The sequence below is a fragment of the Tachypleus tridentatus genome, chromosome 6 (assembly GCF_004210375.1).
Source record: "Tachypleus tridentatus isolate NWPU-2018 chromosome 6, ASM421037v1, whole genome shotgun sequence".
NCBI classification, from domain to species: domain Eukaryota; kingdom Metazoa; phylum Arthropoda; class Merostomata; order Xiphosura; family Limulidae; genus Tachypleus; species Tachypleus tridentatus.
In genome coordinates, this window is record NC_134830.1 from 53,734,989 (window position 1) to 53,762,383 (window position 27,395).

The following is a 27,395-nucleotide window of genomic DNA, read 5'->3' on the forward strand; positions in this document are numbered from 1 at the left end:
ATAATTTATTTGTGCTACCTGAACAGAAGCAGCATTTGAGAATGACTGTTTCTAGATGGCAGCACGTGAGCAACTACAGCTATTGAACCATAACAAAAAAAAAAAAAAAAAATTAATGAAGTAATTTGCACATGAGTCGAAAACAGCTTAATAAGGCGTTGTCGTTTGTTATTAAGCACAAAGCTACACAGAGGACTTTCTATGCTCTGACCACCATGAGTATTGCAACCCAGTTTCTAGCAGTATAAGTCCACAGACATGCTGTTATGCCACTGAGGGCCCTCTTACGAGCTGCTAGAGCAGTGGTTCCCAACCTTTTTTATGCCCCGCACCCCTAAAAAATGTTCTCGCACCCCTCACAGTAATTATTTATTTAAGAATAAAGGTGAAGGTGGCCAAAACAAATTTTTATAATTAGTTTTTAATGATATATAAACAAAAACGAAACATTTGGAAAAAAAAAAATTACAACAAACTAAAAGTTGCGTAAACCCAACATGACCTATAAAAAATAAATTTTCATCCATGCATGAAATGAAATTTCTTTGAATTTGAAATGTTCAAATGTTCATAAGCCAATTTAAATTTAATGACTCTTTTGTTCCTGTTTATTTCTTATGAGATTTTCAAAGTGTGGTACTTTGTTGCTGATAGCAATCCGCAAGTCTGCCTGTGCACCCAAGCGATTTCTAGATTTTGTCTTGATTGACAAAAGGGCACTAAATCTAAACTCACATAAGTATGTCGTCACGAATGGGATGAGCTCATTTAGTGCTTTTTACCAAAGTCTTGGAAAGATGTCTATTACCAAACACCAATATTGTTCCAAAGTCTGCTTTCAAACTGCATTTCAAGAACTCGATTTGTGCGCAGTTCAATAAGATCTTCCTTCAGTTCTTCATAATCCGACATATTATCCAAATTGAAGGAATATGGATTCATAATCTATTATTCAGAAGTTTCCAGTTCTCCTCCAAAATATCCATCAAATGACTTTGATAGTATTTCCAAATGATCCACAATTTCTTCAGACACACATGGAATTAGGGACTCATCCTCACCTACCATTTCTTCGAGTGATGGAAAATTTAAAAGATATCTCGTCGACACCAAAGATTAACTTTTCTTTGAAAGCATTTAACTTTTTGCAGCATTTCAATATGTTTATGTTTTTCCTTGAAGAGATACACTCAGGTCATTCATACGAGTGAAAATATCACTCAAATAGGCTAGCATTTGGTTGATTCTATTTCTCCGGGCAGATCATTGTCACGTTCCTTCAGAAAAGTTTTGACTTCTTCTCACAGTTCAAAGAAGCGCGTTAAAGCTCTCCCACGTGACATCCAGCGGACTTCTGTGTGGAAAAGCAAAACTGAATGCTCACTTCCAAACTCTTCACAAAGCGACTTGAAGAGGCGGTGGATCAAAGTGCGGCCCCTAATCCAGTTGATGGTTTTCATAGAAGTGTCAAGGACCTTTTTCAACTTTGGAGGCAATGTTTTTTATGCCAAAGCATGTCGATGAAGAAAACAGTGAGTGCCTTGCAAGTGCGGAATCTCTTGTTTCATCAGTGCAAAAAATCCTGATTTATTTCCTAGCATAGCAGGGGCACCGTCGGTACACACAGAACCAATAATTTGAATATCTAAATCATATTTCGCAAAGAAGTCCTTCACACACTGAAAGACATCTTTCCATTTTGTGGTTGTTTTGAGATCTTCACAGAACAGGAAATCTTCCATTATGGCACCATCATGGACATACCTCACTAGTGCGATGAGTTGACTGCAATTTGCAACATCAGTTGTTTCGTCCAATTGGATAGAGATTTTCAGGGGACTAGAACTGATATGTACGATAACTTGGTCCAAAATGTCTGAAATCAAATCACCAATTCGGTTTTGAATAACATTATTTGATAACGGCACTAATTTAAGCTTGTTTAAGGCTTCTTTTCCCAGAACAATTGTTGCCATTTCTAATGCACACGGTTTTATCACCTCTTCTGCAATTGCAAGGGGCTTCTTTGATTTGGCTACTTTATACATCACGTGGTATGAAGCCATCAGCAGTGGTTTGTCAGCAGATATAAAACCTAATTTTGGAAGGGTTGCTCGAGAATCAAAGCGAGCTCTTCTACCGTTCAACGATTCAACATCATGGCCTGCAACAGCTGCTCCACCATGCCGGTTGTTAAAGTGTTACTGCAGATTAGATGGCTTCAAATTTGCGTTTGAAAGGATAGCGTCACAAAGCATAAACTGGGGTTTTTGCAGATCCTCAGTTGTTTCGATGAAAGTGAAACCAAACTTCACATAATCATCATTCCATTTTCTTTTCTTTGACATAATGAAGTTTTTTTTGCACGAACACAGAATCAACAATGCACTGACTACTATAGCATCACGCATGGGTTTATATACTCTGCAAAACTTTCTAGAACATTCTCGAATATACGTCACATGACGTCATCGATTAATTCTGGATACTTCTGGAAGTTTCTTGAGTCACGATCACGTGAATACATAACATAAATAAATAATAGACACTTTAAGACGGCGTTCACGAACGTAACCTAATTAATTATGTCGAGTATTTAGGTCACGTTTACGTTTCGTGTGTTGTTTGTTTACAGTTGTACATTAAGATTTTGTTCTGCGCCGGTGACGGTAGAAATAATAGTTTATCGTAACAAGGTAAAAAGCTACGTCTGTAACAAGAAAAATAAGAAATAAACATCGAACATAATATTTGAATATATAGGACAGTACCCTTAATATAAACAAAAAAAAAAGAAATGTTATCTAGCACCCCTAGGAAAGCTATCTCGCACCCCTGGTTGGGAACCACTGTGCTAGAGTATATGAAAATGTGTAATAGCGATATAAGTATCGCTATATGTATGACAATATACATATAAAAATAGGTATATATGTACAGTCTTACACACGTGATTGTATAATAACGCATAAGGATCAAGAGCACAAAGAACACTATATTAAATGCGTATGGAAACAAAGGATTTGATCTAAACGATAATGCTTTATTATATGAAGTTAGCTGTGATTACTGACCTGGAAGATATTGTGTGTCTGTTGTTTTTATTAATGCTGGCCCGGCATGGCCAAATGGATAAGGCACTCGACTTGTAATCTGAGGGTCGCTGGTTCAAATCCCGATCGCACCAAACATGCTCGCTCTTTCAGCCGGGTGGCGTTATAATGTACAATCAATCACACTATTAGCTGGTAAAAGAGTAGGCGGTGGGTGGTGATGACTACCTGCCTTCCCTTAAGTCTTAAACTGCTAAATTAGGGGCAGCTAAAGCAGATAGGCCTTGAACAGTTTTGCATGAAATTCGAAACAAATCAAAACCAATCATTAATGCTATTAAAAGAACGTTTCAATTTTCACATTGAAATATTCTACAGAAAGTGACTTTTTTATAAAAATGTAAAAGCAAAGGAAAGACTCACATTATGTCTGACAGAAAACACTGTTTTCCTTGTTGTTTTTAATAAGAGTAATACAAGGTATTCCAGTTAGTAGTAAATGAAATCTGAAGGAAGAAGCTAAGATATCATAAAAAATATAAACTTGATATACCCAATAACTTATTTATTTGTGATATAATATTTTCAATGGAATAAATTAAAATATCTCTGTTAGTACACAGTTATACTGAATATATTCTTAACTCTGTTTTTACACACAATGCCGTTGTAATGAATGAAATAACGGGTTGTGAATGTACTAAAAAATTAGGTGAAGCAACAACCATGTAGTAAAATTTTGTTAGTTGCACCAAACCTAACACTAAGCTTGTAATTATACGAAGGCCCATAAGGAAAGAATTTAATCTTTATTGGATTCTAACTGTCAAAAGAAAGGTTGTTAATGCGTAATTCGGGGTCATCTCACATGTGTATAAACTAATTTAGCATTCTTTACTGTTGTCTAGTAAATACGAAAGAAGGCAGGACAGGTAAAGGTATTGGTCAAGCAAAGATCCGTTAAATACTGGAGACTGGGAAATTCACAGGTATTAAGGACACCTCTGTGACCAATGTGGGAAGTGAGTTTACATAAACACCTTAAAAGCGTCACTTGACCAAGGTGCGGAGCTATGTCTTAATTTACAATGGTTAATCTTCACTATCAATTTTTTTGTCTCCATGAATTATTCCAATTCATTTTTTTCAGTCTATTTTCTAGTGTTATGGGCTGGCACAGCCTCATAGTCTGTGTGTTCACTCAGAGACACGTTCGTTCTTTCAGCCATTGGGCGTTCTAATGTAAACGTGATTCTCATTTCAATTATTCAGTAATAAAACCTGGTCCAAGGGTTGGCGATGGATGCTAATTATTAGTTGCCTTCCTAGGAGTCATTTCAAAAATTAAGGACGATGGCAGATAGCCATGTATAGTATCACAGTAAGCTATCTTGAAGCCCAGGTGAAGGAAAGTGTTTGGAATTTTCTCACGACTACAAACCCAAATTATACTGCTTTCTGCTTGTTTATTAACTCAAAACAGGCCTCAGCAGGTTCTCCGAGCCGGCAGACCTGAGTACATTTACTCCCTGCAACTCCTGTTGCTACAGTCCTAGTCCCTTCCCCTCTTAGTTTCTATACATCTAATTGGAATTTCTTTCTGAATTCAAACATTTTCAAGGGGTCTATATACTGTGTTTATTTGTTTCCCAGTTGTCATTATAGTGTCTCTGTTCTAGACTACAAAGCGAGTACATTGAGAAATTTCCTGAGAAGGCATCACACAAGTTTGTGTGTTACATTTGAGTAACACCTAAAAAGATTAAAGTAGCTTTTATGACTATTTGCAGTTTTAGGGTTTAAAAATTTTCTTGAGTTTTATAGTCTTGAGTTTTTATAGATTTGTAACACTCATTAACAGTAAACAGAAATTAAGGCTTGAGACTTGACTAGCTACAAATTGAGGTTTAACCCTTTGTTTTACAAAGCAGTTATTTTATCGCCCCCAGTGGTACAGCGGTATGACTTCGGACTTAAAACTCTAAAAAACTGGGTTTCGATTTCCGTGATGAGCAGAGCACAGATAGCCTTTAGTGTAGCTTTGTCTTTAATTAAAAACAACAACTATTAGTTTACGTGACATTTGTTTGTTATTAATAAAATTGTTACAAATCCCGTTTTGATAACACTTGTTGGAATAAAAAAATATACTATGTATTTTACTATGAATGAAATATTCAGCCAGAAGCTAAAAAAGTTACTTTATATAGTTATTAATATAATTATTATATTGGTGTGTCCAGGATTATAAGAACTGGAGTGAAACTGGAGGGTTATATCTCCCTGACTGAGAATATAAGCGCTAACAAAACGTGACAAAGTACGTATTTTGTGTTGAATTTATCTATGGCAAAAATGTCATTACGTACAAGTTTTCCAAGAAATGTACATTTTAAAGCTGCATTTTAATGAAATGTTAATATGAAAAGTTAAATTTTGAAATCACTATTTGTAATATACTCTACACTATCGTCAAATAGATAAGTTACTGTTTTCAATATGTTTAGTTATTTTGTCCTTACAACTGGACTCCGATGACTCAGTTGTAAATCTAACAGTTTATAACGTTCAACATCGGGTTTTAATCCCAGTGGTGAGCAGAGCATGGACAGTCCATGGTGCAGCTTTTGCATTTAACAAAAAAGACACCTTTCAACTGTCGAGTTTTTATTATATTATAATTTCGTCTTTTTTATTATTATTTCTATCGACAGGGGGCGAAATACCGTAAGTAGGGCTATGAACTGTGTATATTAGAAGTATCGATACTATTAGTACGGTGGCTTGTATGTAAAGAAAAGTGTGAGAGTAAGTGTAAAATCATGTTGAAAATATTAATATAATGATATTTGTTTGGCAGTTGTAATTAGGTTAGGAAAATAATGATTACAATAAATTTATTAATTATGATGGGGCTTTTAATTTTAACTGAGACTTCAAATCTGGTACTCGTATCGCCTTATTTAGCGATTTTGTCATAACAGATGGCATTCTGAATTCTACTACTTAACTAGACCTTAACTTTAAAATTACGACCCTAATAAGTTACAGTAAATATGTACTGTCAGTTAATGCACAATTCAGGTACTGGAACTAGTGTATTAAGTGAGGTAGTAAACCTGTTGTGACTAGAGTTACAGTCATTTCAAAGAAATTATTTTTCATTTTAATTTCAGTTTTATTACCTGGGTACTTTGATTGCTCCGTTAAATAATTGAACTAGTGTTAAAACGTGCTATTATTATAATTTTAATTATCCATGTATTTTCTTACTTAGTCGTGATTAGTGTCCTTGGATTCAAGTCTAGTAGCAGTAATATTAAATTTGATACACATATTTTTTTAATGGGATATCGTATGAAAATTTTGGTCATTGTACCAGAAGAAACAAGATAACTGGTTTAGTATTGCATTATAATTTAATAAGGATAACATCAAGAGGAAGTGTGCTGTACATTATTTTATAGAAGTGGCAGAATAGTTGAATAGAAAGTTTCTTATGTATCCATAGACTGTGTATTAGTGCATTAAGATACAGCACAGTCTAATTGCTAAAACAACAATATTTTTTTAAGTAAAGAGAATTAACTTTTAAAGCAAATTGGGTTAGAATCAACTTGTCTTAATATAAAATGATTAGGTTCTGGGAAAAAATTAGCATAGTTTTGTCTGTTATACATTATTATGCGATAAATATTATGAAGATGGTATTAAATGCTTATGATGTACATCTGGTAATTAAACAATTTAACTGAATGCAATATTTGATTATATTAAATAATTAAAGGAATTATTATGTTTAAATATCCAATAAATATAGAAAAAAGCCTCAAGTTGGTTTTCCAAATATGAAAATTACTTCCTCTAATAAAGTTCGAACTTTAAACATTTTCATTTCATAATTCAAACAAACCAACCAAAATTATCCAAACACATAAAAATGGTAAAAACCTGGGTAAACTTGCCTGTTCTGCAGGCAAAGGAAATAAATATTTAAAAAGTGTCTTGCAACTTTAACTTCTAAAATTAACCATCTTTCTAGCAAAAGTAGCCCTTCCTTGGACTCTGTGTTCTTCGAATTGTTGACTTGTTTTTTGTACTGCTCACTCCTAGAGATGTACACACATTGCTTAATATTCAATTATTTGTTTTCTTTCTTTATGATTCCCAATTTTAATAACTAAAATAAACTTAGAGTGAAAACACACATTCTATGTAAAATATGTAGGGGAATTTTGTAGTAATTAGTGGAATTCATTATCACATAATAGTGTTTCCTTTGGGGATTTTAACTCAATTTTAGTTGTCATAAAGTAAGTTAATCTATGTGATTGAATAGTAATATGGGATTGGGCCTAATTTAGTTGATACAATTAAGCAGATTGCCATAATAATATTTACATATCAAAATTAATTTATGGTGTGCTGTGTGGTGGACTAAAAAAGAAAAATCCCCATAAATATTATATATGCATCACCATTATAAGGGGCCTAACAGTTTTGATTTGCTGATGAGTCTTGAATATAAATAACTACAGCCAACATCATGGGGAGCAGCAAATGAAAGAACACATTAGGCTTCTATATCACGGGTTATATTTTTAATTTTACCTTCATTAACAAAAACAACAAACTGTAATATGATAGTGTTTTTGTTTATGTTAATATGTGTGTTAAGAGGGACCTAGTAAACAACAGAGTCATGGACCAACAAGTAGTTTATGTTAGTGATTTAGAGAAATGTGTTTAAAGAACTCCTGTGGCTCATGTGTACATGCATAGTACTTCTTTAGGTGTAAATATATTTTTTTTGTACTAAAGGAGATAAAAATTGTCTGAATGAGGCCTTACTAGAGTATTAAGCAGGACTTTGATAACTCTTTGTTTTAAGTTAAAAGACTAAGTTTTACTAAATGGGAGATTTCAAGTCTTTAAACACAAATTATTCACTTAATTATGGCTTGTTATCCTGTTGTATTTTTAATTGATACATATTTTTTGGTCATTTGATTTTAAATTTTATTTAAATATATCCATTTTAAATTAAGAAATTAAAACTTGTATAATATTAAAATTTGAATTATTGTCTACGATTTGATGCCAAGTTTATCAACACAATTGATAATTAAGTACTTTGATTAGCTCTGATAAAACTGGGACATGTACACTTTTATTTAACCATATCCAGGGCATTAATGTAATGTGTAAAGTACTGATAATTTCATAAAGAGGAAGATTTTTATAAACCAAAATTAAAAACGTTTGTTTTATATCATTACAAATAAATATTGATTAGAAAAATAAACATTACTTAAGTATTTAAGGGACAACTACGTATTATTACCAATTTAAGGGATAGTCACATGCGTCATTATCAATTTATGGGACACTCGCATGTTACTACTAATTTAAGGGACAATTACATGGGTTATTATGAATAATTTAAGGGGCAGCTACAGGTGTTATTACCAATTTTATGGATAGTTACAGGCATTGTTACCAATTTAAGGGGCACATACACATGTTACTACTAATGTAAGAGACAGTTGCACATGTTATTACCAATCTAATGAACAGTTACATGTTATTAACCAGTGTAAGGGACATGTGTTTTTACCAATTTAAAGGGCACTTACACATGTTATTACCAATCTAATGAACAGGTACATGTTATTAACCAGTGTAAGAGACGTGTGTTATTACCAATTAATATTTTATGAAAGTGGAAATATCATCTAAACTAGCAACTTTCTCAAACTGGAATTTTTTGTCTGATGTAAAAATTGATTGGTATAGAGGAGCTCACTGTTTTCTCAGGATTAAGACTATTGCTTGTATCTAGAGAGAACATGCAAAAGCTTAGCCATCTTACATTTTTCAACAAATCCTTTACCATTAATATCCCTTAACACCCCAATTGCTTTATCAACATTTTTCTTTCCTTTAAGATACTTAAAAAACCCAACAAAAACATTCCTACTGTTACAATGTTATTCATCTATTTCAGAGAAGCTGATTTGACTTTTTAATTGTATCCTTAGTTTTCTCATACTTTAAATATTTCAAACTGTTTAGTCAGTTTAAACTTGTACAAAGGCATTAACTTCTAATTTTTTTTTCCTTTTTAAAAACATACTTTGATTAAAAGTAATTTATTTTCAACATTTGACAAATCTCTCTTGCACAATCTTTTTATCTCATTGTGCAGCAAAATGACAAACTTATTCTATTTCCAAATGTTTTTCCACTTAAACTTTTGCAATGTTTTTGGGTTGGCTAACTGTATCAAAGGTGCTACAGAATTATAAATAGATTTAAATCCTTTGATGCATTAGACCAGTATATTGGCAGGTGACATTTAACTATCCCAAATGTAATTTGATGCATTTAGATTTTCAGAGTTCCAATTATTGTTACAGTATAAATGAGAAGACATTAAATATTGTGATTGAAAAAAAATATTTTGATATTGTGATTGAAAAATCACAGAAGTTCTCTAAACAGTGTATTGTAGCTAAAAATAGGGCTGAAAGGATTTTGGATAGTATCTATAGAAACATTAAATACAAGACAAGGGATATTTTGAAATATAGTGCTGCATGTAAGTTTGTTATCATTGATGTAAAATTTCTCAAAATGGGAGTTAGACCTCTCAAACATTTGTCACATTTCTTAAACACTTTAATATGACACTTAAATTTTGTTTGTTTGTTTTTTTGCAAATTGCCAGAAAACATTTATGTGTGAGATAAAAAGTGTTTGCCATTCAGCTTTATATTCATGTGGAAGCAAATTCAAATTATAGTCATATCTTAGAATGTTTGAAAGGGATAAATATTCAATTTGTGCATGTGTTATGAATAAAACATTACTGATTATATTTATTATTGACCTAGGGTTATTAACTATTACAGAAATATAACACAGTTTCAGCTGAGAACAATATTACATGTACTGAGAAAACCAATTAGTGACAGAGGTTTGTCCAAGTTGTTTCTTCTACAACCTATCCAATTTATATTTGAAAACTTTTTTCATTTGTAAACATGTCCACCAGTACCTTGGAAATGTTGTAAGCTTTCAACAACAAAATATTTGTTCAGGGTATTCTGTCTTTGGTATTGATATTAACAAGTAATTTTGTCACAGATAAAGGCTACTTGTAGGTTTCTAGAATTTTGTACATTTTATATACAACTACATTTAATTTTTAACCTCCTACTTGTTAATGTGGACATAACATCAGCTGTTTTTATTTAAATCCTGAATTATATACTGTTTATTTACCCAGTTTTTTGTAATTTTTTTATCTCTTGATAAAATCCTGTGTTTTATCCATCATAATTTACTAGCTGTTTAATGTCTTGTAATTTTCCCATGTTTCTCTCATGAACTTCACTGTTGTCATGCATTAATAATTATTGTATTATAATTATTATTACCAACCATGTGGTTGAAAAATGTTTCACTGTTTGAAGTGGATTTTCTTAGAAGCAAGATACAGAAGTATATGTATAATGCATGGAAACTTGGTCATGTCATTGTGTGCAAAATGTTTAATTCATGACATAAATATAAAGATGTATAGTTTACTTCCTGTTTCTAAGTGAGTCAGGCTAGTACAAATGAGAATCCATTATTTATTATAAGTTTAAGCAGTACTGTGATCATGAAAAATTCCAGAAAGGTATATGACAAGCAGTGATGATCAAATTTTTGAAAAACCATGAAAGACATTGGTAATAATTTGTGTATTGTTATGTAATTGTAGAGCAACTATGTGCATTTCTTCTCAGAAGTATAATTGTCTTATTATTCAGATAGCTATTTGTGTTGTGAAAGTTGTGGGTAATAGAATATGCAAGGATCATTATAGACACTTGGCCTATATGTAGCAAAAAACCAGAAAAGATGAACCTAAAAACCAGAAAAGATGATTTTAGTTTTTTGATTGATTGCCAACTTTATTAGAACCTACAATCTGAAGACGTATGTTCATTAATGTACTCTAATAATTTAGCATTAATGAGGAATGTAGCTTTACTTTTATGCTTGCTGAGAATGAATATTGCATATGTAAATATAATCTGCAGTTTTTTTTTGAGTAAGTGTTAAGCTCTCTTGTTGTTTTTTTATGATGCAGATTTTATGTATTGCTGAATAAATGTTTTGAATGTAAGAGATGAAAACCATAACAAAAATTTACAATCCTACACAACCTTTAAATATCTAGGAAGTTATATGTATTAAAAATATACATCTGTCCAGGGTGGCCAAATATAAACTACTGCAAACAACTTAATATGGATGACTGTTTTGCTTTCATTGGACCACCCAATATTGGGTCAATAGACCCAACAGTCTAAACTGTTTATTTATTCAGTTCTGATACATTTTACAGTTACGTTTTAGAAAAATCTCTAACTAGTTTACCATAATCAACATAGTCAGTCTTATTGGTCATGCTATCAGTAATAGAAGTTTGTATTATTAGGCTCTTTCTAAAACTGAGTGTAGCAGTTTACAACAAGATTTACATCCATCTTTAAGGACAGACTGACATGTATTTTTATGGAGAGTTGCATGCTTTATGTAAGTTTGATTACCTGTAAAACATATTGGAATTCTGTTTTGGGTTTTGATGTTAAATTTATCAGAAAGTGATTTTTGTGTGTTATTTATACACAATGGTTTATTGCCTAAATTTTGTTTCTTCAGATGAACAGATAAATTTATAGGTTGTTTTTTCAACAAAGCAAACTATGCCGCCACCACCGCCGCCTCCAGCTCCACCACCACCCACTTCATTTGAAGCCTCCCTTCCATTGAACAAAAACTCTAGAGTTGATCGTAGTGCATTACTATCTGATATAAGGCTTGGAACAAAACTAAAGAAAACAGTGACAAAGGATCGCAGTGCTCCACAGATCAGTGGTGAGTTGTAGAAGTTTTGTGTATAATACTATACACATTTTAAAGTATATTTTTGTGATAAATCTAATGTTTCATAAAGCTTTAAACCTGAAAAACTACCAGTATGATGTACAATGTAGTAGTTTTAAAGATACTGAACATAAGTTATTGTATTACATAATTGCACATCTAGCTATCTTTGACCTACACTTTATACCTCTTTGAAAAGTGGAACTTAGCAAGTGTGAAGCCCTAAACTGCAGAATAATATCACGTGATCTGTTAATTGTTTGCTTGCTTGTCGAGTGGTTTGACTGGACTTATTTTGCAAGCATATTTTTGTTTAAAGCTGAAATAACGTATAGTTTGTTATTTTCAGGGGTTAAACCTGACATACATTGTTTCATTTTTGTTTTTATTTAAGTCTAGTTTATTTCAAATAGATATTTGTTCTTAAAAAAAGAAAAAAATTATTTCAAGAAAATATAACCATTGTTGAGTGTTTTGAAGTACATCATATCTTGCGATCTCTGATAAAAAGAATAGCTTAGAATTAAGAATTCCAAAGTTGATTATATTAACCATAATAGTGCATTACGTATAATTTGAAAACATGCATCACCAATAGGTACTGTTAATTCTTCCATTTTGTAACTATTCTCTATGTCAGAAGTAGATATGAAAACTAAAACTAATTGAAGCAAAGAAAATTAACCTAGCCCAAATATTGTTGCAATTAAATAGGAGTCTACAAGTATAATGTGCTGAAACCATGTTGAAAGTTCCATTGTACTGATAAAACTTGCAATTAGCTGTAGTAGTGAAAGTGTGTCAACATTAATAATTATAAAACTAAATGCCACATACGTATATAGTACATGTTTAGATTTATAAAAATAAGTTTGGCTCGAATTAATGATAAATACAGCAGACCATGAACATGTAACCTGTGGTTCGTGTTCTGTTTCTCTAGAATTGTATTCTGTACTTGGGTCTAGAGGTGCTTTATAGTAATGAAATCATAGTTTGTTTAGCGTAACCCAAAAGTTTGAATTGGGTGCTGTTGAGTAACACCTTCCATTTCATGTACTTTATCAGTTAAAACTTGGGGATACCTTGTGTAGGTCTGTGTGAATATTTAAACTACGTTGTAATTGTGACTAAATGTGTATCACAGTTGTAAACATTAATATGGTCTGTTTGATATAGTATAAAGTACAATGTATATGTTTCAATACTTGTATTAAATGAGGATTTTGTGTGTGTGTGTGTACACACCCCATCACATTTTCAAGTAGCAAACATTTTAACTTTATATATATATATATATTTATTTATTGCATCTTAAATTTCTAAGCATCTAAAAGAACAAATGAAGGGTCAACTGAAAAAGTTAACTGTCCAGTTGGTATTGGAGGGCTCTTTGCCCAGGGCATGCCAAGGTTACGTCCTACTGGAAACCGACCAACTGGTCCTCAAGGTATTTGAACTACCATTTTTTAGGTTTGTTACATAAAGTAGGGATAATTATGAACATTTATAGCAGATTGGAATGTATCACCTTTATATTGTGTAAATTAACTTACTACTTAAGTAGGCTGGTTCCTAATATTAAAAAAGATGCTACTGTTATAAAGAAACTATAAATTAGTGCTGTAAAAATGATTATTTCAATTTATTGTCTTGCACTATATATATATACCTGACTTTCACCAATGGTAGAAGTGCCATATGAGTATGTACATGTTGCAAGTTTAAGAAGTTTAATAAACTGTTAAATTAATTTACATAAGTTCTAATTTATAAAACACTTTATTTTATTTAAATTAGCAATTTATGGAACTTAACCACTAGATCTAGTAATAGTAAAAAAAAAAAAAAAAAACTGTTAGCAGGCTTTCACACATTTGAAATCAGGGGTTTGAAACATGGTAATCTTTCTTTGTCTGCCACAAATCTATATTGGGAGGTATTGTTTTCACTGCTAGAACTCATTTGAAGCTGTAACATCAAAGATGAATACTTGTTTAAAATATTTAATAAATAGATACATGTATAGCTATATATAGTTTATTTCAGAAAAATTAGCTTAAAACACTCAAGATGCCATTAAACGTTTTCTCTCACTATTTTCTTTTTAATATTTTTATTTGAAGGTTAATATTTTTTATATTAAATTAACTGAGTGATTTATTTAATGTAAAAGTTAATCTGTATTGGTTTTTTATACAAGTGCAAAATGAGGTTGCCTTTGTGATTCTTATATGCAGTATAGCCTGAGTTTTTCAGATTTTTAACTGTTTATTAGTTGCAGTGGTATATGTTAAGAAACATGCTCTCACAATAATTTGAAAAATGCCTGATGAATTTCTTAGACTTTGAAGCATTTGTAAGATATTAAAAAATTACTTTTTTTTATCACAGCATATCCATGCAATGCAAGTAGTGGTCAGAAAAATGATTTAAGACTGCAGAAAAATCTGATAATATGTGATTGTTAGACTTGTATTTATTTAAAGTTTTGAACTATTAAAATGTTTTTTTATGAAATAAGCTGTTTAGAAAAAAACAAATTTCATTGCCTGAATTGAAACATATGGTCCAAGATGGAAGGAATAATGAAAGAGCAATCTTTGTTTGAGAATCTTCTAGATAATACAGAAAAATATTTTTGACTAGAAATTGAAATGTGTTGCATTTGTTTCAAGTATATTTCACTTAAGTCACCACTCTAACTCAAATTTTTTTTTTAAATAGGTTAAAATAATAGTCATACAGTTTTAGTGATTGGTCATGTTTCTAAAATTAAATTATAAATGTAAGTGTGTTGATTAGCCTGTTGTTGCATTAGCCACATTTTAAATTTTGTTTTTGTTTTTTTCTAAGTTCCTAGAGACAAATCAACCTTCAACACTAGAGTTCAAAGTACAACACCAAATTTTCATTCCCAGCAAACTGGCATGAGTCATTCCCAGCCTCCTAGCCCAGTCATGCCATCTCGACAAACCATGGTTACATGTACTCCTGATTCAATAGCTAATGACATTGTTCAACCAAGTCATTATGCATTTGGCTTAACTCATAAGTTTCCCTCTCCTAATGATCTATCCTCATCTCAAGCCCCACCTTCTACAAGTTGGAAACACGGTTTGAGGAATAATAGCTGTAATCAATCAGTTGTACCAAATTGTGCAGCTTCTTCACTTCCAATGAAACATTCCAGAGTATCTACTGGTTTACATCAAAGTACTAGGAGAGAAGCACCACGTAGACCTCCACCGTCTGTACGACCTCCTCCACCACCACCTAAAAGTCTGAGAGGTCCACCACCTCCACCAAGCAAACCTCCTAGTTTGATGAGACGGCAAAGTTTTGGAGCTCAAGAGGTTAGAAATGGGATTTCTTCACATTATCATAATGTATCTCAACAAGGGATTAAAAACCTGAAGAATCAAGCTCCACCACCACCTCCTTCTAGAAATCAGAGTGTTCCAAATAATCTGAACCAAATTCACTTTCAATCTGATTCCAAAAGAGCATCTGGTAAACTAAGGACTGCTCCCCCACCACCATCTACGGCATCAAAGGTAGTACCTTCTGCTAACCGTCCTGCACCACCACCTCCACCAGTAAGGACCCCATCTGTTGCACCACCCCTTCCACAAACTGTCCCCTGTTATATAAAAGCTCCACCACCTGATGTGCTACCTCCACCACCTCCTGCGCGTAACAGCAGTGTTATCACAGGTAAGCTTCATGTTCTCTTAAGCTGCACATAACATTGTGTCAAAATGCTCAAATGATCACCAACAATAAAAAAAATTTTTAAATGGCCATCATTAGTTATCAAAATTATCTAACTCTATTTTTCAAATGTATTTGGGAATTAAGGATTTTGTGTACATTCCTGTTGAAGTAACAGTTTTTGTTATTTCAGAAGGAAATTTTTAAAGGTTTCATTAAGTCATTTTATATACGTAAAGATGTCATTATGTCCATTATGTGTAAAACCAAAATGCAAACAAGTTGATATAAATAACAAAACACTAGAACATTACAGTCATCTGTTTCTTTTTCCTTTATTAATTTCTTCTACCAGTTTTATGATTTCAAAGGCCACTTACTCCTCAGGATATAATTTTAAAGAAAATTTTTGTTCTTTTTGTAATTCTGTAAAATTTTATCCTGCAGAGTGACCTTTGAAGTGTTACATATTATAATCTATCCCAGATGAGTCTCTAATTTATTACATGTTATGATTTCAAATAGCAAGAAATTTGAATTTATAAGTTAGTTAAATATTTATGTATTAAATTTATTATATTTGCCAATAAGATTGATACACATTTTTTTTCTTAACACATATTTTAATATACAAACAACAATACAATTTATAATAGTTATTAAAAATATTGGTTTATATAGAATGGTTTACAAACTCACAAACAATATTCAGTCTTCTATTTTGTCTGGGACTGAATATTTTATAACCAGTCTAGACCCATGGTGAGCTAATTAATTCTGAGTTGATATTGTTACACTTCTCTCCATAGGAATGCTAGCCATCTGTATACTTGGTTAGCCTCACAAGGTTTATATACTCACTTTTTACCAAGGAAGATATGTAATGTCATTATAGAAATACTAATGTTTGAAGTTAATTCTCTAAAGTTGAATGGATTATAATGTTTAAAATATATAAACATTCCTGGTGAAATATCTGTACTCTCTAATTAATGAACATTTATCTCAATTATAGTTACTGGGGTTTACAATACACTGACTGTAGCAATTAAAACTCTCTCTCCCTCTGTTTAGATGGCTATCTTTTATACTCATTAGGTAAGATTCACAAACCTTCACTTGGCAACAATACTGTTGATTACTGGTATTGTATACAAACTTAATACATTGTTGATTCTTGTGTTCAATGGTGTACAAACATAGAGAAACAGATGGGACTCATGTATTACACATTTAACAATATAAGTTGCATGCATTAATAGATATATAGTTAACTGAAAGAAACATTAAAACAAGTACATAACAGTAAATCCTTTACAGAAGTCACAAAACTTAAAGAAATTACTAAAGAAAAGAAGATGCAGAGTGTAATGTACTTGTGGTTTTATTTATTCCCCCCACCCCCCAGTGGCACAGCAGGATGTCTTCAGACTTGGTGCTAGAAACCAGATTTTGATACTCCTGATGGGCAGGACACAAATGGTCCATTGTTTAGCTTTGTACTTCAGAAAATGTTTTTATATATAAAGTAGTTAATGATAGCTTTAAACAATTTCTTCCAATAGGGTAAAAAAATGTTAATGGAACAAAAACTAAAACAATCTGTTATATAAGAATGAACTAATTTAGGTAGTTTTCTGATGATGGGTATTATATCATTATAACTTGTAATGATCACATCTTCCATAAAACCTTTTCTGTAATGAACGTAATGCTTATAAATTTAATGTTTCAGTTACTTACTACATATACAGTATGTTATATATTTTAATATATTTCACAGTTCCTTATAAACAGACTTAGATAATGTGTTCAACACTGTACTTTTTTTTTTTTTTATCAACTTTTACCTCTAAGTGTACTTCTGAGAAAGCATCCAAGTTCCATGCTAACAGATTTGCAGTGTCTCAAGAGGCATTAAAAGTTGATATATAATCAAAATCTTTCAAATTGTTCTTTGCTATTAGGTAATGTTATTCAGTTGTTATTTTTCTTTTGTTTAAACTCTCTCAATTTTACATTTCAGACAATTTTGAGTCAAGATTTACTAACAAGTTCCATGATATTTCCAATTTGATACCTCCTAGCCCCTTTCAAAACACACCAAAAACTTACCCCAGCAAAAGTAAGTATCAATCACTCTGCTATAACTATCAAAGATTGTAAATGTTTTTATTCATAATTGTCATGTATATTACTGGTTTTATTAAATAGTACTTGTACTTTCACTACTATGATAATTTGCATAAAATAACAATGTTTCTTAGGACATCTGTCAAGTGTGAACTTTGTGCTCAAGATTAAAATGTATTACTTTGTAACCATGCCCAAAAAAACTGGCTTATTTGGATAAATACAAAGAAAAAACTGAAATATTTTCTATTACCATGTAGTTTTTACTGAAACACTAAAATTAATTTCTCATTTATACAACATGGTGGGTAATGCAAGATCTTTTCTTTTTCACAACACTGTTTCATATATTATATTTTTCAACCTGCCAGATTCTTACATTTTGTAGATAACCATTTCAATTATTTTTTACTTTATTTTATATAAAAACAACTGGCAAGCTTGTTCTAAAATAACTGCTCTACCTTCCTAGTGTGGCTCAGCATAAGTCTGCAGGCTGCCAACACACCAGTTGACATTTCAATATCTGTGGTAATGTTGGAATTATTTTTCTTAGTGATAATTCTGTTAGAGTTGACTATTATAGTACTGAAACTTGTATACCACTTGCAATTAGTTTTATTTTAGGAGGGGAGGAGAGGCTTTTGACACAGAGAATTAAATATTGTCTAATCCTAAAGTTCTGTGTTTTAGAAGGTCCAGTGAAAACTACAGATAATTTACAATTTTTATTGCTCAACATCAAGGAAATATTTTGTAACATTTAAAATTCTACAAATTGTATATTGAATTGATGACTTTCTTAGTTGTTTGTTTTTAGATCTTTGTTCCACTTAAAAGTAGGCTTAAATATGTTATTGCAGGTTTTGTAGGGCATGTATAGATTCCAAAATTTCATTAGCTCTTTTGTAAGAAGCATTTATAGGTTATTGTAGAATGATAATCAGTAGAAAACATTCATCATAACATTGACTGAAGGATTTCAAAACAAACGCTCATTTCTTCACATGGGATAGATTATTTTTCTCTTGGGTTCTTGTGATCTACCAAAGAGACTTGTAAGCCATCAGCCTTATGGAAACGTCAAACCTAATCTCATGCACTTTTATTACTGCATGATGACACAATTGTGCAGCAATAGTCTCCACCAATACAAGTGACTCATCTCATTTACTATTTTCCCCTTAGCTGACCCACTTTACAATACCTTACTTCCTTCTTCACATATCTCTGACTATGGGTTTTCTGTGTACCTTTCTAGGCTATATTTTTCTTTTTTACATCTAGCTTACTGTAAGATTTCACCTACTAGGCAACTAGTGCTTTACTTAGGATATATCTAACCAAAATTTGCATCGGGTCAGAATGGCAAAGTCGTCATACAATCTCCCATGGTCCGACACATTGCTGCTGTGAAATGGTAGTGTCTGCAAGACCACTTGAGGTTCCTCAGGCTCCATGTTGATGACTTTCACATCTCATGTCAGTCGTTCTTTGTTTTCTACTGGCCCTGAAATTGCTTCATGTCAGTTCATACCCTGTTCTTGCCGATATTCAAAACCGACTGGCCCATTTCTCTTTAACATCTAATTCTATCCAGTTTCTCTGGATACTGGGCCATGTTGGTATTCATGATAAATGAGCTCATCAACACTGCAGCTAAATCTATCTGCTCTGACACTATCACTGCTGTGCCTTTCCATGCATGGACTATGGTCCTGTATTCAAGGCTCAACTCCTTGCCAGTTGTCAGTCGACTTGGAGTGAGCAATGTGAAAACAAACTTTCCCAAATAAGACCTTATATTGGACTTTGGTCGTCTTGCTTCCATAAGGATCAGAAAGAGGAAGTTGTACTAATTAGACTATGCATTGGTCACAGTTTTTTAACTCATCATTTTCTTTTATCTGGGACTGATGCACCAGTATTGTCTGTGTAATACTCGGGTCACAACAAGCCACATTTTACTGTCTTGCCGTTGTTATGACTCTCAATGACGGCACCATTTTGAAGATGTTCTGTCCCAAGGTTTATTCATAACGTTAGACCATGTTATTGGTAATGGTGACACTGTTCATCTTGGAAATGTTTTTAATGCCATTTAAGTTTTTTTATTTATACATTATACCTTTTTAATGTGATTCCCTTTTAATAATCAAAGTCCATCTAGGTGGATTTGAAATTAGAAAATGGCTGTAACATCAAATAACTCAAAACCAAGACTAGAGAGGCCAACTTCAGGTGACTAACACTGCTGTTTGAACTGCCTGTTAGTCATCCTGGCAAGTTATTACTAAAATTTTGCTACAAGTCTTTTAAAACTTTTATTACTTTACCTTCTGAATATGGCCATAACGTAAAATAACTTGGAACCAGGACTGGATAGGCCAACTTCAGGTGACGAATGGTGGTTTTTGAACTTACCTGTTCGTCTTCCTGGTGAGTTATGGTAATTACAATTATGCTACAGAAAGTCCTTTACAAGTTTTATTACTGTAGTTTTTCTCTTACCACTGTAGACTAGATATAAAAATTGGTTGTAATGCTCTGTATGTTTTTTAAACCTTTTGTTTTTCCTTAATTTCCACTTATGAATTTTACTAATTTTACTTTAGCTTTTTAATGGATGTTTGGTGGAGATAGCATAGTTGCTTTGTGACATGAAACACCAAATCAATCAACCAATTCAACATCTATAATAATAGCAAAACTTTTCACTTCTATAATTTTTGTTTAAATGTTGTTTCATTGTTAGAATCATATGAACACTCCTAGTCTTTCAAGTTGGTCTGCATTACTGTGATATTATTGTCTGCTTCTTTCCTGCACTTGCCCCACCTTTTCCATTTTATTTTTAGAATAACATTGGAACATACATGGATTATTTTCAAGTTGCACATTGTAGGTTGTGCAAAATTACAGGAAACCAAGTAAATCAATTTTTGAATTTGATAAGTTTATTATATATGTATATCCATTTCAGCACTTGACTGTTCAACAACTTCTAGTTGATTGACCAAAGTTTAAGTATAAATAACAGCAATTTTTTTCCACCCTTTGCAGACTTTCAAAACAATAGAAGAAGACACCAGCCACCAACACCACCACCTTCTTCTAAAAACTTATCAGGCCCTCAACCTAAGCTACAAGTCCACCTTACCAGACCATTTGCTAATCGTATAAGCGAGTGCTAGTGTTTAATGAAACAAGAACATCTTGAACTCACCATTAGTGTCGGCATAACCAACTAGTCAAGGAATCTGTCACTGAAGTTACCACAAACTGAACTGATGATAGGTTGGTGTCTGCTGCATTTGAATTGAAGTTACTTATGAATGTAGATGAGAATTGTTATGATGTTTACTGTGCTTGTAAGTTTTGTGTGTGCAGTTGTTTCCAGTGTTATACACTACTAACAGCAGTGACTATGCTGGTGTCTTGGTGATTATATTGTGAAGTAACTTTCTATTGTACAGTTTGAAGTGGATTATCAAAGCCAAACTAGGCTGTGAAAATCCCTTTCTGATACGTAGCAGTACAACTAGGAACATGTGCTGATCAACCTAATGAAGGAAACTGAGCACCGCAAATATTATTATTAACTCATTAATGTATTTCATAGTAAAAACAAGAATAGCTTAGATAAAAGTATAAAGTTGATTATCTAGACAATGTTAATACTGCTAATAATGCAGTGATGAAACAAAGAAAGATGGACAATCTACTGTGAAAGATAAATCATTTAAACTGTTAATACTACTAATAATGCAGTGATGAAACAAGGAAAGATGGACAATCTACTGTGAAAGATAAATCATTTAAACTGTAAATACTACTAAAAATGCAGTGATGAAACAAAGAAAGATGGACAATCTACTGTGAAAGATAAATCATTTAAACTGTTAATACTACTAATAATGCAGTGATGAAACAAAGAAAGATGGACAATCTACTGTGAAAGATAAATCATTTAAACTGTTAATACTACTAATAATGCAATGATGAAACAAAGAAAGATGGATAATCTACTGTGAAAGATAAATCATTTAAACTGTTAATACTACTAATAATGCAGTGGTGAAACAAAGAAAGATGGACAATCTATTGTGAAAGATAAATCATTTAAACTGTTAATACTACTAATAATGCAGTGATGAAACAAAGAAGGATGGACAATCTACTGTGAAAGATAAATCATTTAAACTGTTAATACTGCTAATAATGCAGTGGTGAAACAAAGAAAGATGGATAATCTACTGTGAAAGATAAATCATTTAAACTGTTAATACTACTAATAATGCAATGGTGAAACAAAGAAAGATGGATAATCTACTGTGAAAGATAAATCATTTAAACTGTTAATACTACTAATAATGCAGTGGTGAAACAAAGAAAGATGGACAATCTACTGTGAAAGATAAATCATTTAAACTGTTAATATTACTAATAATGCAATGATGAAACAAAGAAAGATGGATAATCTACTGTGAAAGATAAATCATTTAAACTGTAAATACTACTAATAATGCAATGGTGAAACAAAGAAAGATGGACAATCTACTGTGAAAGATAAATCATTTAAACTGTTAATACTACTAATAATGCAATTTCAAACATAAGGAAGATACAATCTACAAAGTGATAAATGTACAGTAAATGCAGGTTTCTTAAAGTTCGATCATCCAGTTACTACTAATAGTCTGGTAAACTTGAAGGAATACTATGAGAAAACCTTGACCACCTAACCACACAAGTAATAGGGTGGTGAGCTTAGTAACAAAAAAAGTGGATCAGTTAATTATTTGTTAATTAAAAAGTAATACAATAGTCTAAGCAGTATTAATATAGTTGTGAACTCTACATAAAATCTCTGCAGTGACAGACATATTAAAAGTAGGTGGATAACATCTAACGATTGATAAAAAAACAAACAAACTGAACTGTGGAAAGAATGTTTGTTCTAATTTAGATGCTGCTTATACTGTTAATAGCATAAACAGAAAGGTAGACTGTCCGAACACTGCTGCTGAAAAGAAGTTTTTTTAAGAACATCTAACACCACTAAGAATGTTGTGGTGGACGGACTTAGGAGACGTGTTCTTCATGCTAACAGTGGCCAATTGTATGGGAAAGTAAGCACACTTAATGTGACAGGAAGAGAGAGAGATAGAATATTTATGTATGGAGTAACTGTACAGTATTTTTTAGTCAGTTAGATACCGAACAAAATATTATTGTGAAAATAACTTTTCTAATAATGTAAATAATGTCAAAATGTATAAATCATTAGTGGAGAAATAAATCCATAAAGTGAAGTTTGATAATGCTATGATCATTTAAAGAAGCTTTCTTTACTTTAATTCTATTTTTGTACTCTTTGTGGTTTTGAGGTGGAACTTGAAGCAGTGATACATTTCCTGATATCCAGTAGTCTTAGAAATAGAGAAATTATTTAATTTAAGATTGTAAAAAAACTTGTCAGCATTTCCTAATTTCTGGTGGTGGGTTGGTGCTACTTAGCATGTCCAGCTATTTTAATTATCAAACTTCAATAATAATAATAATAAAACTACTGACAGCTTTTTTCTTTTCTAGTATAGGTAAGTTGTTGTTGGCAACCTCTTTCCAACTAGTCAAACTGTAACCATTTTTATGCTTAAAATTGTGTATCTTCCTTCTATGTATTATATTTTTGATTAGTAACTGCCCTCAAGGCTACATCTTCAGGTAGCTGATATGTAGAAGGAAATGTAATTATTTTTGTAGTCAATTATTTTAACACCACCAGCAAAAACTAGCAAAAACAGTCCTTTAATTGTTTCTTATTAAAATGATTAATAAAATATTAATTAAATCAAAGATGGAAAGTATTAGAATAATGCTCCAACAGTGGTGTATTTAGTTTTTTGATACATTTTTTGATCTTAAGGTAGTGGCATCTTGTGCGAGGAGGCAGGGAGAAGCTAGTTCTAAGCAAGGTGTTAAAAAAAATAAGCAAATAATATTCAAGTTCTTTTTATTATTATTTATTGTAATACACGTTCAATATTTTTATTTTAAATTTTTGCATTATGGAGATTAGAAAAATATCTTTCAAATAAACTTGCTTGCTTTAGCAGGCTTTGGATTCATACTCAATTGGAATAGTGAAGTAGAGACCATCTGCACCCTACTGCTATGAGTTAACCCTATCTAAAGAGTGTAGTATACCAGTGTTGACTAAGCTGCTTTACCTTGTTGATCATGTGTTTTTAAGATGGGCTGTCAAGCATACAGTTTATCAGTACTGGGAGAATGTGCACACTGTATACTCCTGTTCTTACTCATTGCTGTGGTAATGGTGTGTGAAATAATGTCAGTATGTTGTAAGAGATTGGAAGTAGATTAACAACCTAAGTATTTTTGTATTTGTTTCTGCTGATATAATGCAGCATTTACTGTGTGTAATAATGTTACTAAAGCTTACAAAAATGAGAATCAACTGTAATAGCTGGTGTTTGTACATTAACTGGTTACATGGTTGAAAAATCACTTACTCATGATTATTTGAATAATACTGTAAACTAAAAGTGCAATAGTAACACTACAGTAATTATTAAGGTTTAATACAAGTATCAGTAATAAGTTAATTTTTTTGTACCTATTAAGTGTTTTTTCTCCCCCTGATATCCGACTGCTGTTATATTGCTTCCTTAGTTCATGGATTTGTATCAGCTGATACGACCTTTGAGATCTGTTACCTTGTGTAATGTTTCCAAAAAGCTAAATCAAACATCCCTGTCATGCAGGAATGTATTTTAAAATGGAAAAGGCTGTAGAATTAGTAGATGTCATTGGAATAAAATTTTGATTAAAATGTATGTATGATAATGTTGTTTAAAAGGTTAATGAATGTTTATCTATACTGGACAAAAAAAATGAATAATAAAATACAATGTTCGTACTACCACTGAATAGAATCTTGTCTGAGAAGAAAGCAAAACTTAGTGTGAAATATAAAATGTTTAGATAGACACGTACAGAAAAAATGACCTGGCTAGTATATTGCATGCCTCAGTTTCAAAGAAGCCAACTGGAATGTTGGTACATATTAGAATAGAGTTTTTAACGTTTTTGAGAGCTCCAAAACAAAAAAATAAACACTTGTACGAAATGTCTTGTCTGTCAGAAACTATCAAACATGACAAGATAATCAGTGGAGTGAGTTTTTGCTCACCTGATTGAATGGAAAGATCAATATATTATCTTGGTTTTGTTCCACTGAAAGTGAAATATCTGTTGCAGCTGTGAGGTTTGAACACAAACTAAAAATAACTGATTTTTTTCAAAAAAAGTATCTTGTATTGTATTGATAGGTATCTTACTGAGTTTCAATGTAATTTTCATACTGATCTGATATGCTAGTGCTGTCCTTAAATTTTTACATTATTTTGATGCATGCCTCATGTAACATAGTTATGCTTATCCTGAGCTTTAATAAATATATGGAAGTGTTTCACGTAAATTATTGAAATTTCATTATTGAGGAATATTCTGAGTTTACTTTTAAGAGGGAGGGGTCTCAATGTTGTTGGACTATTTAAGAGTATTGTACATTGTTTCATGATCAAATGTATGCTCTTGTCAAAAGAAGAAAAAAATTACAGAAAAGATTGAAAACATTTGGTATTACCTAAATATAGATTTTTTTATTTTTATACCTCTGTGATTTGGTATGTATGATATTATTATTTTTAGTACATTAGCTTTAACATAATGTTTATCAATATGTTTTACTTTGTTAAAATGTATTTCAGAATGTAGAAGCAGTACATGTTTTTAAAAATATTTTATAGTGCTGTAGCCTAAAAGTTTTCACAAGATATTTTTAATTGTTTTATATAAGTGGCTAACAAATGAGGGAGTACTCAGTTTAACAAATGTATTCTGTAAATGATGGGCTTGAAATAAACTGCCTGGAATGAAAATACAATGGAAACAAACAGTGTGATAAAAGTTAATCTGATTGAGTTTATGGACTTTTTCTGTCTCTTTTTTTTCTGTTTAAATGTTAAGACTTTCTTAAAGATTATAGTCTACCTTTGTTTTCTACTTTTTTTATTCTGTGACATTTTCTAGTGTAAAAAGCAGAACTTTGAACTGCATCTACCAGACTGTAGTATATACTACATACTAGTACTTAAATATACAGTTAAAACATGTACTAGAGAATTCTTTCTTTTCTGGTAGATAAATCAACTTGTAGGTAGTTATAGAATTTGAACAGAGAAACGTGTTGCATAACGTTATATATACTGTACTTACTATTGTAATAATATTGATAGGTTCAGAAGTATTTCAGTACTAGTTATCTTCTGTTGGGAAGAGGCGTATTTTGTCTATTGACACAATGAAGTGCAAAAATTGTATCTCACGTGATGGCAGAGTACCTGATATTAACTTGTATACTTACCGTCTTTATAGAGAATGTATGTACAATATGTGTGTAATGTTTTGAATTTGGTCAGAAACTGTAGTTCCTTGATTAATTATTTCAGAGTTTTATCTGTTATTAATTTCATGTAAGCTACAATATATCTTCATTGAGAATTATATTGTACATTTATGTAATAAAATATTTGCATAAAACCAAATGCATGTGTCCAAAGAACTGATTGAGAATGGTCTACTTGGAAAGAAATAAACTTTTCATGGTAATTTTTATGAAGATGTTTAAACTATTTAGTAACGGCTGGGAAAATATTACAAAATTAATTTTGAAAAAGAAAGTCTGTAGGCCTAGTTTTGTGTTAAGAAAGTCTGCACACTGCATATTCTTAATAACCAGTTTAGTGAAATAGAAAGGAAAGGGTTGTTATATGTGCAGTATTTATTTTATAATACTGTCTGATAATTGTATTTTTATATTGGTGCTGCACCTTGAAATATGAATTAATTAAATCACAGTGGACTGTATTAGAAGCTCTAATTTAGAGCCACCAAGATGCATGTAGCAGTAATAGTTTTTAACACTTTTGTACAGTGTATTTCTTGTTTATCAAGTAAGATTTTATAAACACAGTTAGTGGATTTTTTAAAATAAATTTCAGTATTGGTGGTGAGTCTTCTGATGGTAATACATAAAGAAACTTTTCTATTTTTTTTATTGGGTTTTAATCCCCCATCTCACCAAACATACTCATGGGGGCATTATGATGTGCAGTCAATCCCAATGTTCATTGGTAAAAAGTAGCTCAACAGTTGACAGTGTGTAGTGATGACTAACTGCCTTCCCTCTAGTCTTATGCTGCTATATTAGAGATAACCCTCATATAGCTTTGCACAAAATTCAAATCAAACAATTTCTTAGTTTGTGTATAAACTTTTTTTTTCACATTTGTTTTACTCTCTCCATTGTCTTCTTATCACCCTTTATATCCAGTTGTTGGAATGTGGAAATGGTGGAACACTTCTAAATGTAAAGATTGTGGAAGTGCCATCTATTTTACTGGTAGCTTAACATTTTTGACAAAAGGAATCTTATAATGAATGCCACTGTGCCCATTACATCTT

The 27,395-nt window shown here is 31.7% G+C and overlaps 1 protein-coding gene across 3 annotated transcripts; it reads left to right on the forward strand.

Annotated features, from left to right (window-relative positions):
* The first annotated feature begins 5,773 nt into the window (after positions 1 to 5,773).
* LOC143252534 (uncharacterized) lies at positions 5,774 to 26,476 on the forward strand. Of its 3 annotated transcripts, XM_076504826.1 has the most exons (7): positions 5,823 to 5,861; positions 11,548 to 11,645; positions 11,772 to 11,987; positions 13,324 to 13,446; positions 14,853 to 15,713; positions 17,737 to 17,835; positions 20,907 to 26,476. In XM_076504826.1, exons 3-7 carry the CDS (start codon positions 11,816 to 11,818, stop codon positions 21,035 to 21,037), a joined length of 1,386 nt encoding a protein of 461 aa, XP_076360941.1. In that variant the 5' UTR covers positions 5,823 to 5,861; positions 11,548 to 11,645; positions 11,772 to 11,815; the 3' UTR covers positions 21,038 to 26,476. The 3 variants fall into 3 exon arrangements, with proteins under 3 accessions (XP_076360939.1, XP_076360942.1, XP_076360941.1); XM_076504824.1 differs by lacking the exon at positions 11,548 to 11,645 and having other exon boundaries at positions 5,774 to 5,861; XM_076504827.1 differs by lacking the exon at positions 11,548 to 11,645 and having other exon boundaries at positions 5,795 to 5,861; positions 11,810 to 11,987.
* Positions 26,477 to 27,395: the final 919 nt, after the last annotated feature.

Excerpts from the sequence above, each read along its gene's own strand:
- LOC143252534 (XM_076504824.1), top strand. The coding sequence starts at position 11,816 with ATGCCGCCACCACCGCCGCCTCCAGCTCCACCACCACCCACTTCATTT. Across the intron at positions 13,447-14,852 it reads CCGACCAACTGGTCCTCAAG|TTCCTAGAGACAAATCAACC; the intron begins GTATTTGAACTA and ends TTTTTTTCTAAG. Across the intron at positions 17,836-20,906 it reads AAAAACTTACCCCAGCAAAA|ACTTTCAAAACAATAGAAGA; the intron begins GTAAGTATCAAT and ends CACCCTTTGCAG.